Here is a 15,580-nt window from a genome sequence, read left to right on the forward strand (position 1 = left end):
GACCCAAACTGAGCTTCTGTGAGCAGGTTGTTGCAAAGCAAGTGCTGCTTTATAGCGCCATCGATTATCCCTTCCATCACTTTGCTGTTGACGAGGAGTGGACAAACGGGATGGTAAGTGGCCGAGTCAGATTCGCCCTGCTTTTTGCGGACGGGACATACCTGGGCAACCTTACACATTGTTGTAGCTGTACTGGAACAGCTTGGCCAAGGGCGCGGGAAGCTCTCGAGCACAAGGCTTCAGTACTTTTGCCGGAATGTTGTCAGAGTCCACAGCCTTTCCAGTATTCAATGCCTTTAGCCGTTCCTTAATATCACATGGAGTGAATCGAATTGCCTGAAGACTGACATCTACTGTGCTGGGGACCACTGGAGGAGGTAGCGATGGATCATCCACTCAGCTGAAGATCCTTGCAAATGCTTCAGCTTCCTCTTTTGCACTGATATGCTGGGCTTCCCCCATAATTGATAATGGGGATATTTGTGGAGCCTGCTCCTCCAGTGAGATGTTTAATTGTCCACCACCATTCACGACTGGATGCGGCAGGACTGCAGAGCTCAGATCTGCTCCGTTGGCTGTGGGATAGGTTAACTTTGTCTGTAGCATGCTGCTTACGTTGTCTGGCATGCATGTAGTCCTGTCTTGGAGCTTCACCAGGTTGGTCCTTCATTCTGAGGTGTGCCGGGTGCTGCTCCAGGCATGGCCTCCCGCACTCTCCGCTGAACCACAGTTGATCCCCTGGTTTGCCGGTGACGGTAGAGCAGGGAATATGCAACAATTGACTATGGTTTTCATTCCAGAATTCGAATCTGAAATTATCACGTTCTGCCGTGGTGAGATTTGAACCAGTATCTAGATTATGAATCCAGTTATAGTACTACTGCACCATTGCCTTGCCCCAGTTATTGCACTTGTCCCAGTTGCCCAAGAAGATGATTTAATATGTTTATTATTTGGATTAAAACATTCACAATTCTAACATTTAATAATTTTGTTGTAATTCAATAATCCATAGCTTGGGGTACAATCTGAAAGACCATGGTTATACAGAAGCCATGATGCTTCTCCTTTAGTGCGTGGGATGTGAAAAATTAAACAGAGACTTGGTTAATTTCTATTGGAATCAGTTGAAATAGAACGTGCACTAAACTGGGCAGAATTGTATTAATGATGCAATGTTTAGGATGACTAGGTTTAGTACACATCAGGCATTACGGTGTCAGTAATGGAAAAGAAGAGTCTCTCACCGTCTCCTGTCCGCTGAGATGAGGAGGTGATGAGACAGGTAGTTGCAAAATGAGGTTAATGTGAGGGAAAAGGAAGTCCCCTGTGGTGAGGGTGTCTGGCCTGTTCGTGTTGAATACTACATTCTAGATTACGTTATCTTTGTTTTTCTCCCCCTCACTTTAGGTTGTGGGCCAACCTGAATACATACTGCTGTGCATATGGACAATGCAACTTCTACAGCAACAATGACGTTTACTGCCAAGAATCAGTAGGTTCTTATTCATTTACTGCTTATAATCCACTCACTCACTGGTTCTATGCAATTAACACAGTGCTTTAGAAACCTCAAGTGTCCCAAAGCACTTTACGTTCGATGAAATATATCTGCAGTGACTGTTGCAAATGTCAGAGTGAACGCACACACAAGGAGCAGCAAAGTGACTAGATGATCTGTTGTTGGTTATGATCGGGGGATGGATACTGGCCGGTTGCCTGTTCTTCTTTGCATGGTACATGCTGTCTAATTTGACTAAGATAGACAGGCCTCTGTTTAACACTGCACTTACCACAACATCCTTGCTTTTGTACTCTCTGCCTATGCAAGATACTGAGATTTTATCTTGGTGGCTTGTCCTAGGTGTATGAACATCATCCCTAATCACATGCAAGTGACAAGTCCTGTCCTAGATGTTGGATATTCTGGATGGGGAGGGATGCAGATTCGGCACAAAGGGGATGTCGTTTGGTGAAACCTGAGAAAAATGATTGATCTTTCTTTCAACAGCTCTACAAAGTCTACCAGGTCATCTACGATGGTGGGCTCAATTTGTATTCGTTGTACATGAAGTGCGCTGGGGGAATACAGAAAAATTTCGGACGAATCCAGGCGGAAATGAAGAACATCTTCCAGTTTTACAAGTTTGACACAAAGATGGTACGAAGCTTCCATTTTCTATTTCTGCTTAAAGTACCAAAGGACCCGTCCCCTTTCTAAATAGTATAAAGTTTGAGGCTAATTCCTTTCATTGTTTCCACAATATAAAGTCCACTGGGCACCAACTCATGGACTGACTTATATAACATTTCTATAGTCATTATTCACCTCCAAGTCCGACATTTAATTTCCAGACCCAAATTTGCCTTGAACAAAGAGTTTATGAGTCAACAGACACATTACTATAGCAACGTGCAGAAGCAGGACCTGGTGAGGAAGACAGATTTCTTTTCCTAAAAACATCGGAGATTCAATTAGAACTTTACACCAAGCCTTGGTCTGCATTACCAATCCTAGCTTTTTAATTCCAGGATTTTAATAGCACAGCTAAGCGTTAAACCCCTATTACTAGATCATCAGGTCAGGCATCTGGCTTACCAGTGCAGTAAACTAAACAGTATACCTCTGCACCCTGATATTGGGCTCAACTCCTCATTATACATACCACTGTACAAAATTCTAATAGGCCCAATACCTTCCATTCACTTTACCATTTCAAATCCCAGTAAGATTATCCTTTTGCCATACACTCCTTTGTCAAAGTTGAGTTTATTATCATGTACACAAGTACAGGTGCAGTGAAAAACTTACTTGCAGCAGCATCACAGGCACATAAAATCAGATAAGCAGCATTCACAAGAAAAACATAAATTAAAACTAAATTATACACAATTTTTATAAGAAAGAACACAATTAGAACAAAAAAATTCAAGTCCATTTAGTGCAAAGTGATCATAGTGTTGCTAAACTGTAGTGATTAGTGTTGGCCGGTTGGTTCAAGAACCGAATGTTTGAAGGGAAGTAGCTGCTCTTGAACCTGGTGGTGTGGGACTTTAGGCTTCTGTACCTTCTGCCCGATGGTAGCTGCAAGAAGATGGCACGGCCCGGATGGTGGGGATCTTTGATGGTGGATGTTGCTTCCTTGAGACAGTGCCCCCTGTAGATACCACTGATGGTGGGGAGGGGTGTGCCCGTGATGTATTGGGCAGGGTCCAAATTCCCCAAAGGACTAATCTTCTGTTGTGCATTAAATTCTGAAAGTTCATTGCCATTCACTCACCTACTGATTCCCAGGAGTGAAAGACTTAACCTATGAGGAGTGTTTGATGTCTCTGGGCCCGTACTCGATGGAGTTCAGATGGATGATGTGGGGGATCTCATTGAAACCCATCGGATACAGAAAGGCCAGGGTAGAGTGGACATTGCCATCAGTAGGAGAGTCTAGGATCTGAGGGCACAGCTTCAGAATAAAGGGGCGTCCTTTTAAAACTGAGATGAGGAGGAATTTCTTTAGCCAGAGGGTGGTGAATCTGTGGAGTTCATTGCCACAGAGGGCTGTGGACACCAAGTCATAGGTTCTTGATTGCTAAGGGGGTTAAAGGTTACGGAGAGAAGGCGGGAGAATGGGGTTGAAAAAAAAATCAGCCATGATGAATGGCAGAGCAAACTTGATGGGCCAAATGGCCTAATTCTGCTCCTGTGTCTTAATCTCATGGAATCACGATGGGTCCAACTCCTTCTATTCACACTACTGTGTAGAATTAATGAGCCCAGCCCCTTCCCCTTAACTCTCATCCTGTAGAATCCCAATGGGCCAAACTCCTTGCTTGTGTACCCGGTTCCATTATGCTTCCTTATTGTGGTACTAAATGGTTTCTAAGTATCTGAATAAGTACAGTTCAGAAGTTATCTCACCTGTAACTCTGTAAAGAATTGTGGTTGTATCTGTTGTCAATCGGTGGATTCTCCTGCTGAATGTACACCATCTCTCACACATCACTTACGTTGCCATCTCCCTGTCCTGTCAGGCCGCAGACACATCCAGGAACTTCGCTCCCCCGTGCATCAATGATACAGCTCAGTGGACCTGGCTAAACCGCGCTGATGTGAGAACAGCTCTGCATATCCCAGAAAACGTCCAGGGCTGGGAGCTCTGCAGGTAAGGGAACGTCCGGCAGAGTAGGGACAGCACGAGTGCGGGACATGTATCTCGTTGGATACACAGCTAGGGAGGGAAGACTTGTAGAGTGCTTTCGATGACCTCGGGATATCCCAACGGGCTTTAGAGATAACAAATGTAATTACCCTTCTAATGTAGGAGACATGACGGTACATTTATGCCCAACCCTTTCACGGTAAGTCAAATGCGATAGTGATGTTGACTGGGGAACAATGAATATGGATTTAAACATCAGGGAGGACTTCCCTGCACTTTCTAATAATGTCATAGGATCTTTCATGTCCACCTGAAACAGGATATTGGCTAATGCCTGGCAGTATTGATGGTTAGTCTGATGCTGCACTCTCTCTACAATGGCATGTGTCCCTAACTTCATACCTTGAATTCAGCCACCTCCAAACCTGAAAATCTCCCATTTAATGCCTTTTCTTAATTACACTTTAGTCACCTTCTTAGAGGCATAGAGTCATAAAGAGATATTACACAGAAACAGGCCCTTCGGCCCACCGAGTCCGTGCCGACCATCAACCACCCATTTACTTTAATCCTACGTTAATCCCATTTTTTTAATTTTCCGCACAATCTCATCAACTTCCCCCAGATTCTACTGCTCACCTATGCACTAGGGGCAATTTACACCAGCTAATTAACCTACCGGCCTGCACGTCTTTGGGATGTGGGAGGAAACCGAAGCGCCCGGGGGGAACCCACGCAGTTGCAGGGAGAACGCACAAACTCCATGCAGACAGCACCGGGGCTCAGGATTGAACCCAGGTCTCTGACACTGTGAGGCAGCAGCTCTACCAGTTGCACCCTTGAAACCACTGCAACGTCCTGGTGAATCTCCTCTGCACCCTCTCCAGTGCTATCCAGAGTACTCTTGGAGTTACACTCATTCAGGCAAGCGGAGAGTATTCCACTGTACTTCTGATTTGGAATGTCAAATATGAAAGGCTTTGGGGAAGGGAGTTACTTACAGCAGAACACTAAGCTGCCGATGCTATCTTGTAGCCATGTGGCTAGTCAAATTCCTGGTCAATAGAAATCACCATCCTTTCCACCAACCCCCTTCCTCCCCCAAGGATGTAGAGGTAGAGGACTCGGCAGCAGTGTTGCCATTGAAGATGACAGGGAGGTGATCAGACAGTACTGATCACTGTGGGGGAGTTTGATTGCTGCTTATGCAGTACCATTGACACCCAGCACACACCAGCCAAAGCCTGGCCGTTTCCAGACCTTGCTGTACACTGAGCAGTTGGGAGTGAGACTAAATATTGTACAATTGCCCACCAGTGTTCCCACCTCCGATGTTATGACAGAAGGATAGGAACATGAGAGCAGCTGCGGATGGTTGTGGCTAGGACGTCGCACCAATGGGTCCCAGGGGGGTGAGAGAGTGATCAACATATGTCCCTTGTACTCAGCATTACCCCAGTGCTACTGGAAAATGTTCCCTCTTATCTCCACAGACTTTGCTGTTGCTGGGGCCCCTTCATGTTGTATCCAGCGTGGATGAGGGCTAAACAGCCTCACGCTCTGCAGTAAATCATCAACGGGTCTCTCTTCACTGGTTTATCTTTCTACTGTCTGCTTTGGTTTTAAATAATACTCTTCCCTTACATCGAACATAGAACAGTACAACGCAGGGACATTCCTTCAGCCTACATTCTCTGCGCTGAACACAATGCCGAATTAGACTAAATCTACTCTGCCTGTACATGATCCACATCCCTCCACTCGCTGCACATTCACGTGTCTGTCTAACAGCCTCTTAAACACCACTATTATATCTGCTTCCACCACCACCCCTGGCAGCCCGTTCCAGGCACCCTCCACTCTCTGTAAAAAAAACTTGCCCCCCCACATCTCCTTTAAACTTACCCCCTCCCACCTTAGATGCATGTCCTGTAGTAATTCCACCCTGGGAGGAAGATTCTGTCTACCCTATCTATGCCTCTCATAATTTTATAAACTCCTATCAGGTCTGCCCTCAGCCTCCGACACTCCAGAGAAACCTTATTCATTAATACATACCTACCGTTAGCTCACGGGTTAAATATGCTGATCGCCTCATTAAACATGAATGTCGCAGTGGGAAAAGAAAATCAATCTATCCCTCTTACAGATGGGAGCAATGCATATCTCCATTTATACGGCATTTCCAACATGCAAACCCCCACCCCCATCTGCCCAGGATGGTTATTGATGCATCTTGGGAAGTTAAACCAGGCCAGGACATACACAGTGAATAGCAGGGCCCTGGGGAGTGTAGTTGAACAGCAGGTCCTTGGGGTAGAAGTACATAGTTTTCTGAAAGTGGCAACACAGGGAGACAGGGTGGTGAAGAAGGTGTACAGTGTGCTTGCCTTCATTGGTAGTGGCATTGAGTACAAGGGTTGGGACGTTGTGTCACAGTTGTACAAAACGTTGGTGAGACTGCACTTGGAGTACTGTGTGCAGTTCTGGTCGCCCAGCTATAGGAAGGATGTGATTAAGTTGGAGAGGGTCCAGAAGAGATTCACAAGGATGTTACTTGGACTGGGGTTATCAGGAGAGATTGGATAGGCTGTAACTTTTTTCCCTGGAGAGAAGGGGCTTTTTCCCTTGGAACGAAGGAGGCTGAGGGGTGACCTTAAAGGGGTTTCGAAAATTATGAGGGGCATAGATAGGGTAGATAGTCACAGCCTTTTTCCCAGGGTAAGAGAGTCCAAAATTAGAGGACACAGGTTTAAGGTGAGAGGGGAAAGATTTAAAGAGGACCTGAGCAGCATGTTTTTCACACAGAGAGTGAAGGGTATATGGAACAAGCTGCAAGAGGAGGTGGTAGAGGGGTACTGGTATTGGTATCAGTATTGGTTTATTATTGTCACTTGTACCGAGGTACAGTGAAAAACTTGTCTTGCAAACCGATCGTACAGGTCAATTCATTACACGGTGCAGTTAGAGTTAGTACAGAGTGCATTGAGGTAGTACAGGTAAAAACAATAACAGTACAGAGTAAAGTGTCACAGCTACAGAGAGAGTGCAGTGCAATAAGGTGCAAGGTCACAACAAGGTAGATCGTGAGGTCAGAGTCCATCTCATCATATAAGGGATCCGTTCAATAGTCTTATCACAGTGGGGTAGAAGCTGTCCTTAAATCTGGTGGTACATGCCATCAGGCTCCTGTATCTTCTACCCGATGGAAGAGGAGAGAAGAGAGAATGACCCGGGTGGGTGGGGTCTTTGATTATGCTGGCTGCTACACCAAGACAGCGAGAGGTAAAGACAGAGTCCAAGGAGGGGAGGCTGGTGTCGATGATGCGCTGGGCTGTGTCCACAACTCTCTGCAGTTTCTTGCGGTCCCGGGCAGAGCAGTTGCCGTACCAAGCCGTGATACATCCAGATAGGATGCTTTCTATCATGGTACAATAAAAAACATTTGGACAGGTACCTGGATAAGAAAGGTTTAGAGGGATAGGGGCCAGACATAGGCAAATGGGATTAGCTTAGATGGGCATCTTGGACGAGTTGGGCGGAAGGGCCTGTTTCTGTGCTGTATAACTCGGTGAATCTATAAGTCTCAGATACTTGGACACATTCAATAAGAACTCCCAGTATTGACTCCCCTTGGCATCTCATAACAACAAAAATCTATCCAAACAAGTTGTTGGGAATTTAAACCTTTGCTGAGATCACTGCTAAACTTGCTCCACTCAAATTGGATTGAACCTGGATTAACTTTGATGTACTTCCGAAGTTTATCCTAACCTGCGCTAATCCGTTCTGCTCCACCTGCAGTCAAACAATCAGTCGAACCTACGGGCGCATCTACACCACCATGCACGACTTCTACCTGGCGCTGCTCAGCAAGGGGCTGCGTGTGCTGGTCTACAACGGGGACACTGACATGGCCTGCAACTTCCTGGGCGGCAACTGGTTTGTGCGGGCACTGAATCAGGTGGTAAGTAGGATCCCACTCCGTTTTCTTTTAAGGCCGTGCCTTTGGACCAAGAAGTGTGCATGCTGCTTTAGGGGTTTGACGGTGTATACTTGTGGACACTGTGAACCAGTGGAGGCGGAGGGAAGGGATGTGAATGGGCTGATCGGCTGGAGTGTGGAGACCATCACTGAATGAAGGAATTGTCTTGTGAAAGGTCTCTGAGCCTGAACCCCAGACACCGAGAGACCAGTGCTGAGATGGTCCCAATGATCTGGTGTCCTTTCTATCAAAGGTTCCCCCCTGTCCTGTAGCAGTTCCGCAGCACGATATGTGGAACACATTCTTCCTGTACCCCCTGGAAGATTGTCGCAGTGGGACAACTGTGCGTCTGTTGGGAGAGAGGCTGCGGAGTTCAGAGAGGGAGAGAGGGTCTGTGGGGGTCAGGGAGGGAGAGGGGGAGCTCGGGTCTGTGGGGGTCAGGGAGAGAGAGGGGCTCGGGTCTGTGGGGGTCGGGGAGGGAGAGGGGGAGCTCGGGTCTGCGGGGGTCAGGGAGGGAGGGGGGAGCTCGGGTCTGCAGGGGTCAGGGAGGGAGAGGGGGAGCTTGGGTCTGCAGGGGTCAGAGAGGGAGCTCGGGTCTGTGGGGGTCGGGAAGGGAGAGGGGGAGCTCGGGTCTGCGGGGGTCAGAGAGGGAGCTTGGGTCTGCAGGGGTCAGGGAGGGAGAGGGGGAGCTCAGGTCTGTGGGGGTCAGGAAGGGAGAAGGGGAGCTCGGGTCTGCGGGGGTCAGAGAGGGAGCTCGGGTCTGCGGGGGTCGGGGAGGGAGAGGGGGAGCTCAGGTCTGTGGGGGTCAGGAAGGGAGAGGGGGAGCTTGGGTCTGCGGCAGTCAGAGAGGGAGCTCGGGTCTGTGGGGGTCAGGAAGGGAGAGGGGGAGCTTGGGTCTGCGGGGGTCAGAGAGGGAGCTCGGGTCTGCGGAGGTCAGCGAGGGAGAGGGGGAGCTCAGGTCTGCGGGAGTCAGAGGGGGAGCTCGGGTCTGCGGGGGTCGGCGAGGGAGAGATCGGGTGTGGGGTTCTCAGCAGCAGTTGTGTAATTCCTGAATAACCAATCATCTTCTTTGCCGTCAGAAAACGGTCGATTACCAACCATGGATTTGCAATAACCAGGTTGCTGGGTACTACGAGCAGTATGAAAACCTCACCTTCCTGACTGTCAAGGTAACCACTCCCCTTCACTCACCAATGTTCATTTAGAACATAGAACAGTACAGCACAGGAACAGGCCCTTCGGCCCACTAGGTTGTGCCAAACTAATTAAGCAAACGACACGTAATCCCTTCTGCCTGCATATGGTCCACATCCCTCCACTCTCTGGATATCCATGTGCCTGTCTAAGAGCCTCTTAACTGCCTCTATCGTATCTGCCTCCACAACTCTCTGTGTAAAAAAACTTGTCCCCCTCTCATCTCCTTTGAACTTTCCGCCTCTCACCGTAAATGCACGCCCTCTAGTATTCGATAGTTGATATTTCAACCCTGGGAAAAAGATACCGGCTGTCTACTCTATCCATGCCTCTCATTATTTTATAAACATTTATCAGTTCTCCCCTCAGCCTCTGCCTCTCCAGAGAATTCTCTGCCCCACTCTGACCCATGTAATACCCCACTCCACCCACTATGATAACCCACTCCCTGTCCCACTGACCCATGTGATACCCCACTCCACCCACTCCAACCCCTATGATAACCCACTCCCTGTCCCACTGACCCATGTGATACCCCACTCCACCCACTCCAACCCCTATGATAACCCACTCCCTGTCCCACTGACCCATGTGATACCCCACTCCATCCATTCTCAACCACGTGATACCACACTCTCCCCTTTCTGTCCCACACAGACCTCTGTTATACCCCAATCCCTAAACCCTTTACCACAGTATCTGCTGTGATGACACCAAGACCCCTCCCTTCAGCCTATTGATCTGCACATTCCCAGGCAAGACAATTTATTGCCCACCCTTCAGTCCCCTGAGAAGTTTGTGGTGGGCTGCCTCTCTGGATATCTGGTTCTCCAGGACCCGATCATCCCACCTTCCTTTCCTCCTGTGGAGTCCGAGCCAAGAAACCTGAGGGTTGTCACCATTCTGGGCATCTCTTGCTTCCGGCATTGGCATCTGGGTGGACAACCCTGGAAGCGTTTGTTACCAGGGGGATGCTGAGAACCATTTATGTGGTCTGAGACCAGGTCTGCTTTGTCTATCCCCAGGGAGCTGGACACATGGTACCACAATGGGCACCAAGACGAGCCTTGCAGATGTTCGAGTCCTACCTCTCCAACACTCCGTACTGAGGCAGCACCCACCGCGGTTCCCCAGCTCGCCGGCTTACTCGCCAACGGCCCGATGATTGGCCGCTTTTCTTGCTTCTCTTGCAACAATGGGCTTCTTAATCACAGTACACGAACCAAAGCAACGGGCACCAAGCTAAGCCAAGTCCGGGGGGCAATACCTGGGCTCGGCGCAGAGACAGGATCGGGCTGATGTGCGCGACATCATGTTAACACTGATATGAAGAACTTGAAAGAGGTGGAAGGGCCCTTTCTCGGATTGGCTCCTTTTGTACCTCCAGTCCTGGGAAGCTAGGGCTGGCTGAATTAGAGGTTGTCCTGGGCTTGCTTTTAATCAGCACATGTAACTGGACCCAGGTAACGAATTACAGCAGTAATACAGTGCAGATTATACTGAAAGATAGTGGAAGGTGAACTGCCACAGCTTCAAGCAACATTCATGAACCCTGCTCAATATCCATGAGATGAGAGGTCTCCCAGAGACATGTTCACGGACACCTGGTTAACATTGGGATACAGGCAGTCTCCGGGTTATGGCAGTTTGTAACCCGAACAGAGAACTGTTCATAACCCAAACTGTTGGTAAGTCAGAGATGAACAACAAGTGCGTGGGAGAGGGTCACAGAAACAGCGGTGACGGGACGTGGGGAGAGCAGCTGCCAGCCGGCTTCACTGACTCGGTGAGCGAGCGAGTGAGTCTGCTCAGCACTCCCTGGCTCTGCTTGGCTCCACCCGGCCCCCGATTGTTGTGGGGTGTGGAGAGAAGGCAAGGAGAAATGCCCCTTTCCCACCCGGCAGAAGACACCTGTGGCCCCACAGCAGATGGAAAATCCATCCCCATCCATCCCACCGGTCTCCCAGTTGCTCGTCCATGTGTACAAATTGTCCATAAGTCGGGCGCTTGTAACCTGGGGAGGACCTGTACAGTGTTGTCCAGAGCCAATGTTATCCATCCAAAGCAATCCTGTCCAGTAAACAGGGTATGAATATGTCCTGGGGATTGTTCCCCTTTTCCAGCCCAGACAAACCCATTAGCCTAGTATGGGGCCAGACCCCTACAAGGAACATCCTCTGCCCACTCCTTGCACAGAAGGGTTTCCTTCTGCTCAGTTTGGTGGTGTTGCTGTTTCTAAGTACAAATCCTGTTTTAGGATTTGGCTGTTCTGCACTCAGGGAATCACTGTCAATCACTGGAAATGCACAAACCAATCAGTTCCTTGAAGGAGCTTCTTCCTTAATGATTTACTATGATGTTAATGTGATTTTCAAACAAAAGGCAAGGAGGCAACTGAACAAGTTCAACAACTTCACCGCCTCCAGAGAATGATGCTTGGCCCACAGTATGGGACACGTCTTCCTTCTGGTGAACAAGATCAGAGTTACAGGAGCACCGGGCATGGCAGCAAACACACAGTTTGCATTGACACAGTACCTTGTGTGGACCTGGTCTCCAAGACCTTTAACACTGCTTGACGTGGAATTCTCTGCGCTGGTGGCTGTGCAGAATGGGAATGTGTTGCACCCTTTCAGTGCATGTGCCTGGGGTCAATGCTACAGGGTATTCTGAAGTACAATGAGCTGCAAATAAATCATCCAAAACTTGACTTCCTGCGTCATTTGTGGATCGATGGTTTGGGTTATCAACTGTTCTGGAGTCCCCAGAAATGTAACAGTCCCTGGGAAACTGCTGAAGGAAAGTAATCCAAGGGGGCCCTAAACGTAATTAACAAGAGGAAAATTTAAAAAAATACAGATGGTGGAAATCTGAAATAAAAACAGAAAAAGCTGGGAACACTCAGCAGGTCAGGCAGCATCTGTGGAGAGAGAAGTATTCCAGGCTGAAGACCTTTCATCAGAACTGTCTTGGACCTGGAGAGTTGACTCTGTTTCTGTCTCCACAGATGCTGCCTGACCTACTAAGTGTTTACAGATCTTTTTATTTTTATTTCTTGTTAGGAGCATGTGGATTAGCCTGTGATTAATGTGGAACTGTGGGAGGGTCTTGCTATTTATCTTGAGAGTCAGGGTCTCACTAATCAGGTCAACGTTTGCTGCTGTACAGCGCTCATAGGCAACTGTCTCTTCCCTGAGATTGCTGAGCCCACATGTAAATAGAATACAGAAAATCACATGTAGAAGTTTGGTTAGAAATGACGGGACACTTCCTGGAAATTTAGAGGTTTTAGACAATACTTCCACGAAGTACAGCCCAGTCAGCTGAAGGTTCACTAACTGGGCAAGGGAGGGACCTCAGGTTACATTCCTAAAGTTCAACAGTGATGTGGGAGAGATTCAAGGCTGTGGCAAGTATAGATAAGGCACCATTAGGATGTTGCCTGGGATGGAGAGTTTCAGTTACCTGGAGAGGCTGAGTCGGATTCTCCTGGAGTGGATGAGGTTCAGAAGACACATGACTGAGGTACATAAAATTAGCGGGTACAGATAGAGTAGACTACAAGAAACCTTTCCCCATATCAGGGGTAGATAAAACTAGATTTAGGGTGAGGGGGGAGAGATTTAGAGAGGATCTGAGGGGGACCTTTCTCACCCAGAGAGCGGTGAGTACCTGGAACACACTGGCGGAGAGACCGGTGGAAGAAGAGTCACCGACAGCATTGAAGAAGGGTCCAGACGAGCACTTGAACTGCCCCAGGTATAGGAGGCTATGGGCCAAGTGCTGGAAGATGGGATTAACATGGACGGGTGCCCATTGGTCAGTGTAGACGTGATGGGCCGAATGGCCAGTCTCCCTGCTGTGTGACTCCATGAATCTATGTCTGCAAAATCCCACCATTAAATTCTAGTCCTGCCTTAGCTGATCTGTGGAAACCCTCAGCCGGCCTTTGTTACCTCTGCAGTTTACAGTTACAATGGTTGGTCAGCCTCCAATCCTAAAACTTCAGGAGACACAGTGGTGCAGCAACTAAAGCTGCTGCCTCACATCTCCGGGGAGCCGGGTTCAATCCTGACCTCGGCTACTGTCCCTGCGAAGTTCTCACACTCTCCCTGTTCAGTTACCCCGGGTGCTCCAGTTTCCTCCCACATCCCAAGGAGGTGAAGGTTGGTAGGTTAATTGGCCGCTGTACCTTTCCCCTAGTGTGTAGGTGAGTCGCAGAAGACTCCAATGGGAGTTGACGGACATGTGTGAGAGAATAAGTGGCAGGTGTAGAAGGAAATAAGGAGAGGGAGGAATGGGACTGATGGGATTGTTTCCCTGGCAGCTGGAACTGTCCGAATGGGCAGAATGGCCTCCTTCTCTGTTGTTATAAGTTTTCCATGAACTTAGTCTCATTCTAAACTCTTCCTCCCATATCTTAATGCCTATCAAATCTCCCTTGAGCTCGCTGGCCTTGATCAGCTCCAGATGTGAAAAACTCTCCATTTTAAACCACGTGTATAGATCTGTCCACAGTCTCAACTCCTCAAATCCCCTTTCTTGTTACGCCTGAAAGTTGCATTCAACCAACTCTGGGCCTTTGCACATCCCCAGTTTTAACTGCTCCAGCAACACAGCCGTTTCTCAGGCTGCCTGGCCCCCAGGCTCTGGAATTTAGAACATAGAACAGTACAGCACAATGCAGGCCCTTCGGCCCACAATGTTGTGCCAACCTTTAAACCTCGCCTAATACTATCTAACCCCTTCCTCCCACATATCCCCCTATTTTAAATTCCTCCATATGCCTATCTAGTACTATCTTGAATTTGACCAATGTATCTGCCTCCACCACTGCCCCAGGCAGCGCATTCCATGCACCAACCACTCTCTGGGTAAAAAACCTCCCTCTGATATCTCCCTTGAACTTCCCACCCATTACCTTAAAGCCGTGACCTCTTGTATTGAGCATTTCTTCCCTTAAATCCCACCACTTTGTCCAGTCTGAACATCACTAACCAGGCTGGTGGTCAGCATCACAAAAACACCCTGAAGATACAATATCGGAAAAGTTTCTCCAACTCTGCACAGTTTCTTGAGTTCACTAATCATTCCCAGACACTGCACCCCAATATGCCACAATTTTTAACTCATCTTAAACACCTTTTTTAAAGAAATGCTAAATTATTTTGCCCTAGGACTTAGAAAGTAATGAACCACTTCCAACTGTCCTTTAGCACAAAACTGATGGCCAAATAGTCTGTGCTTGATTGATTCAACAAATGTCAAACCTGAGCAGGTAGATATAATTATCAGGATTTGCCTTTCTGGGTCACATCATCCAATGAGAACACCTGAGCAAAGGCCATGTTCAGCACAGCTCTGCTTTAACAGCTAAACATAACAAGAGTGATCCAGATCATAAACAAGTCATTAGCAATGCTAATAAAGATAAGCCTGCATTAAAAAAATATACTGCTGGAGCAATGCTCTCATTAGGTTATCTGATGAGGTGTCAGAGAGAATTAAATGGGAGGGAAGGAAGCTCTCTGCTTGTTTTTTTTCATCTATAGTGCTGAAGCTGCATTCAGAATAAAACTATTACCTATTTTTCTGTTTGTTAAATATCTGGTCTTTCAGAACAGGCTTTGGAATTTGGGCTTTGAGATACATAAGAAAATATAAAATCATTTTTAATGTATTATTATTTGAAGCTGGAGTTGTACTGCACTCCTGGTGAAAATCAAACCATAGAACCATAGAAAACTACAGCACAGAAAACAGGCCATTCGGCCCTTCTAGTCTGTGCCGAAACATTATTCTGCTAGTCCCATTTACCTGCCCCCAGCCCATACCCCTCCAGACCTCTCTCATTCATGTATCTATCCAATTTACTCTTAAAAGTTAAGACCGAGCCCGCATTTACCACATCAGATAGCAGCCCATTCCACACTCCCACCACTCTTTGAGTGAAGAAGTTCCCTCTAATGTTCCCCCTAAACCTTTCCCCTTTCACCCTAAAGCCATGTCCTCTCGTACTTATCTCTCCTAATCTAGGTGGAAAGAGCCTACTTGCATTAACTCTGTCTATGCCCCTCATCATTTTGTATCATATCTCCCCTATCTCTATCATAACAAGAGAGCGTGACCTGAACTTTAGAGATGGCTCACTGGTGCAGCTGTAGAGCCGCTGCCTTGTAGCACCTGTCAATCCTGACCTTGGGTGCTGTCTGTGTGGAGTTTGCATGTCCTCCCTGTGACGGCG

General features: G+C 47.9%; 1 protein-coding gene across 1 annotated transcript in view; it reads left to right on the plus strand.

The window, feature by feature from the left end:
• Positions 1-12,021, plus strand: part of LOC127577201 (lysosomal protective protein-like) — a 28,132-nt gene extending 16,111 nt beyond the window's left edge. Inside the window, exons 6-11 of the mRNA XM_052028171.1 lie at positions 1,411-1,495; positions 2,012-2,161; positions 4,030-4,160; positions 7,962-8,124; positions 9,222-9,311; positions 10,362-12,021. Of these exons, the coding sequence (XP_051884131.1) occupies positions 1,411-1,495; positions 2,012-2,161; positions 4,030-4,160; positions 7,962-8,124; positions 9,222-9,311; positions 10,362-10,445 (703 nt within the window). The 3' untranslated portion in view covers positions 10,446-12,021. The remainder of the gene's footprint in view (positions 1-1,410; positions 1,496-2,011; positions 2,162-4,029; positions 4,161-7,961; positions 8,125-9,221; positions 9,312-10,361) is intronic.
• Positions 12,022-15,580: the final 3,559 nt, after the last annotated feature.

This window comes from Pristis pectinata, chromosome 13, assembly GCF_009764475.1.
Source record: "Pristis pectinata isolate sPriPec2 chromosome 13, sPriPec2.1.pri, whole genome shotgun sequence".
Lineage (NCBI taxonomy): Eukaryota > Metazoa > Chordata > Chondrichthyes > Rhinopristiformes > Pristidae > Pristis > Pristis pectinata.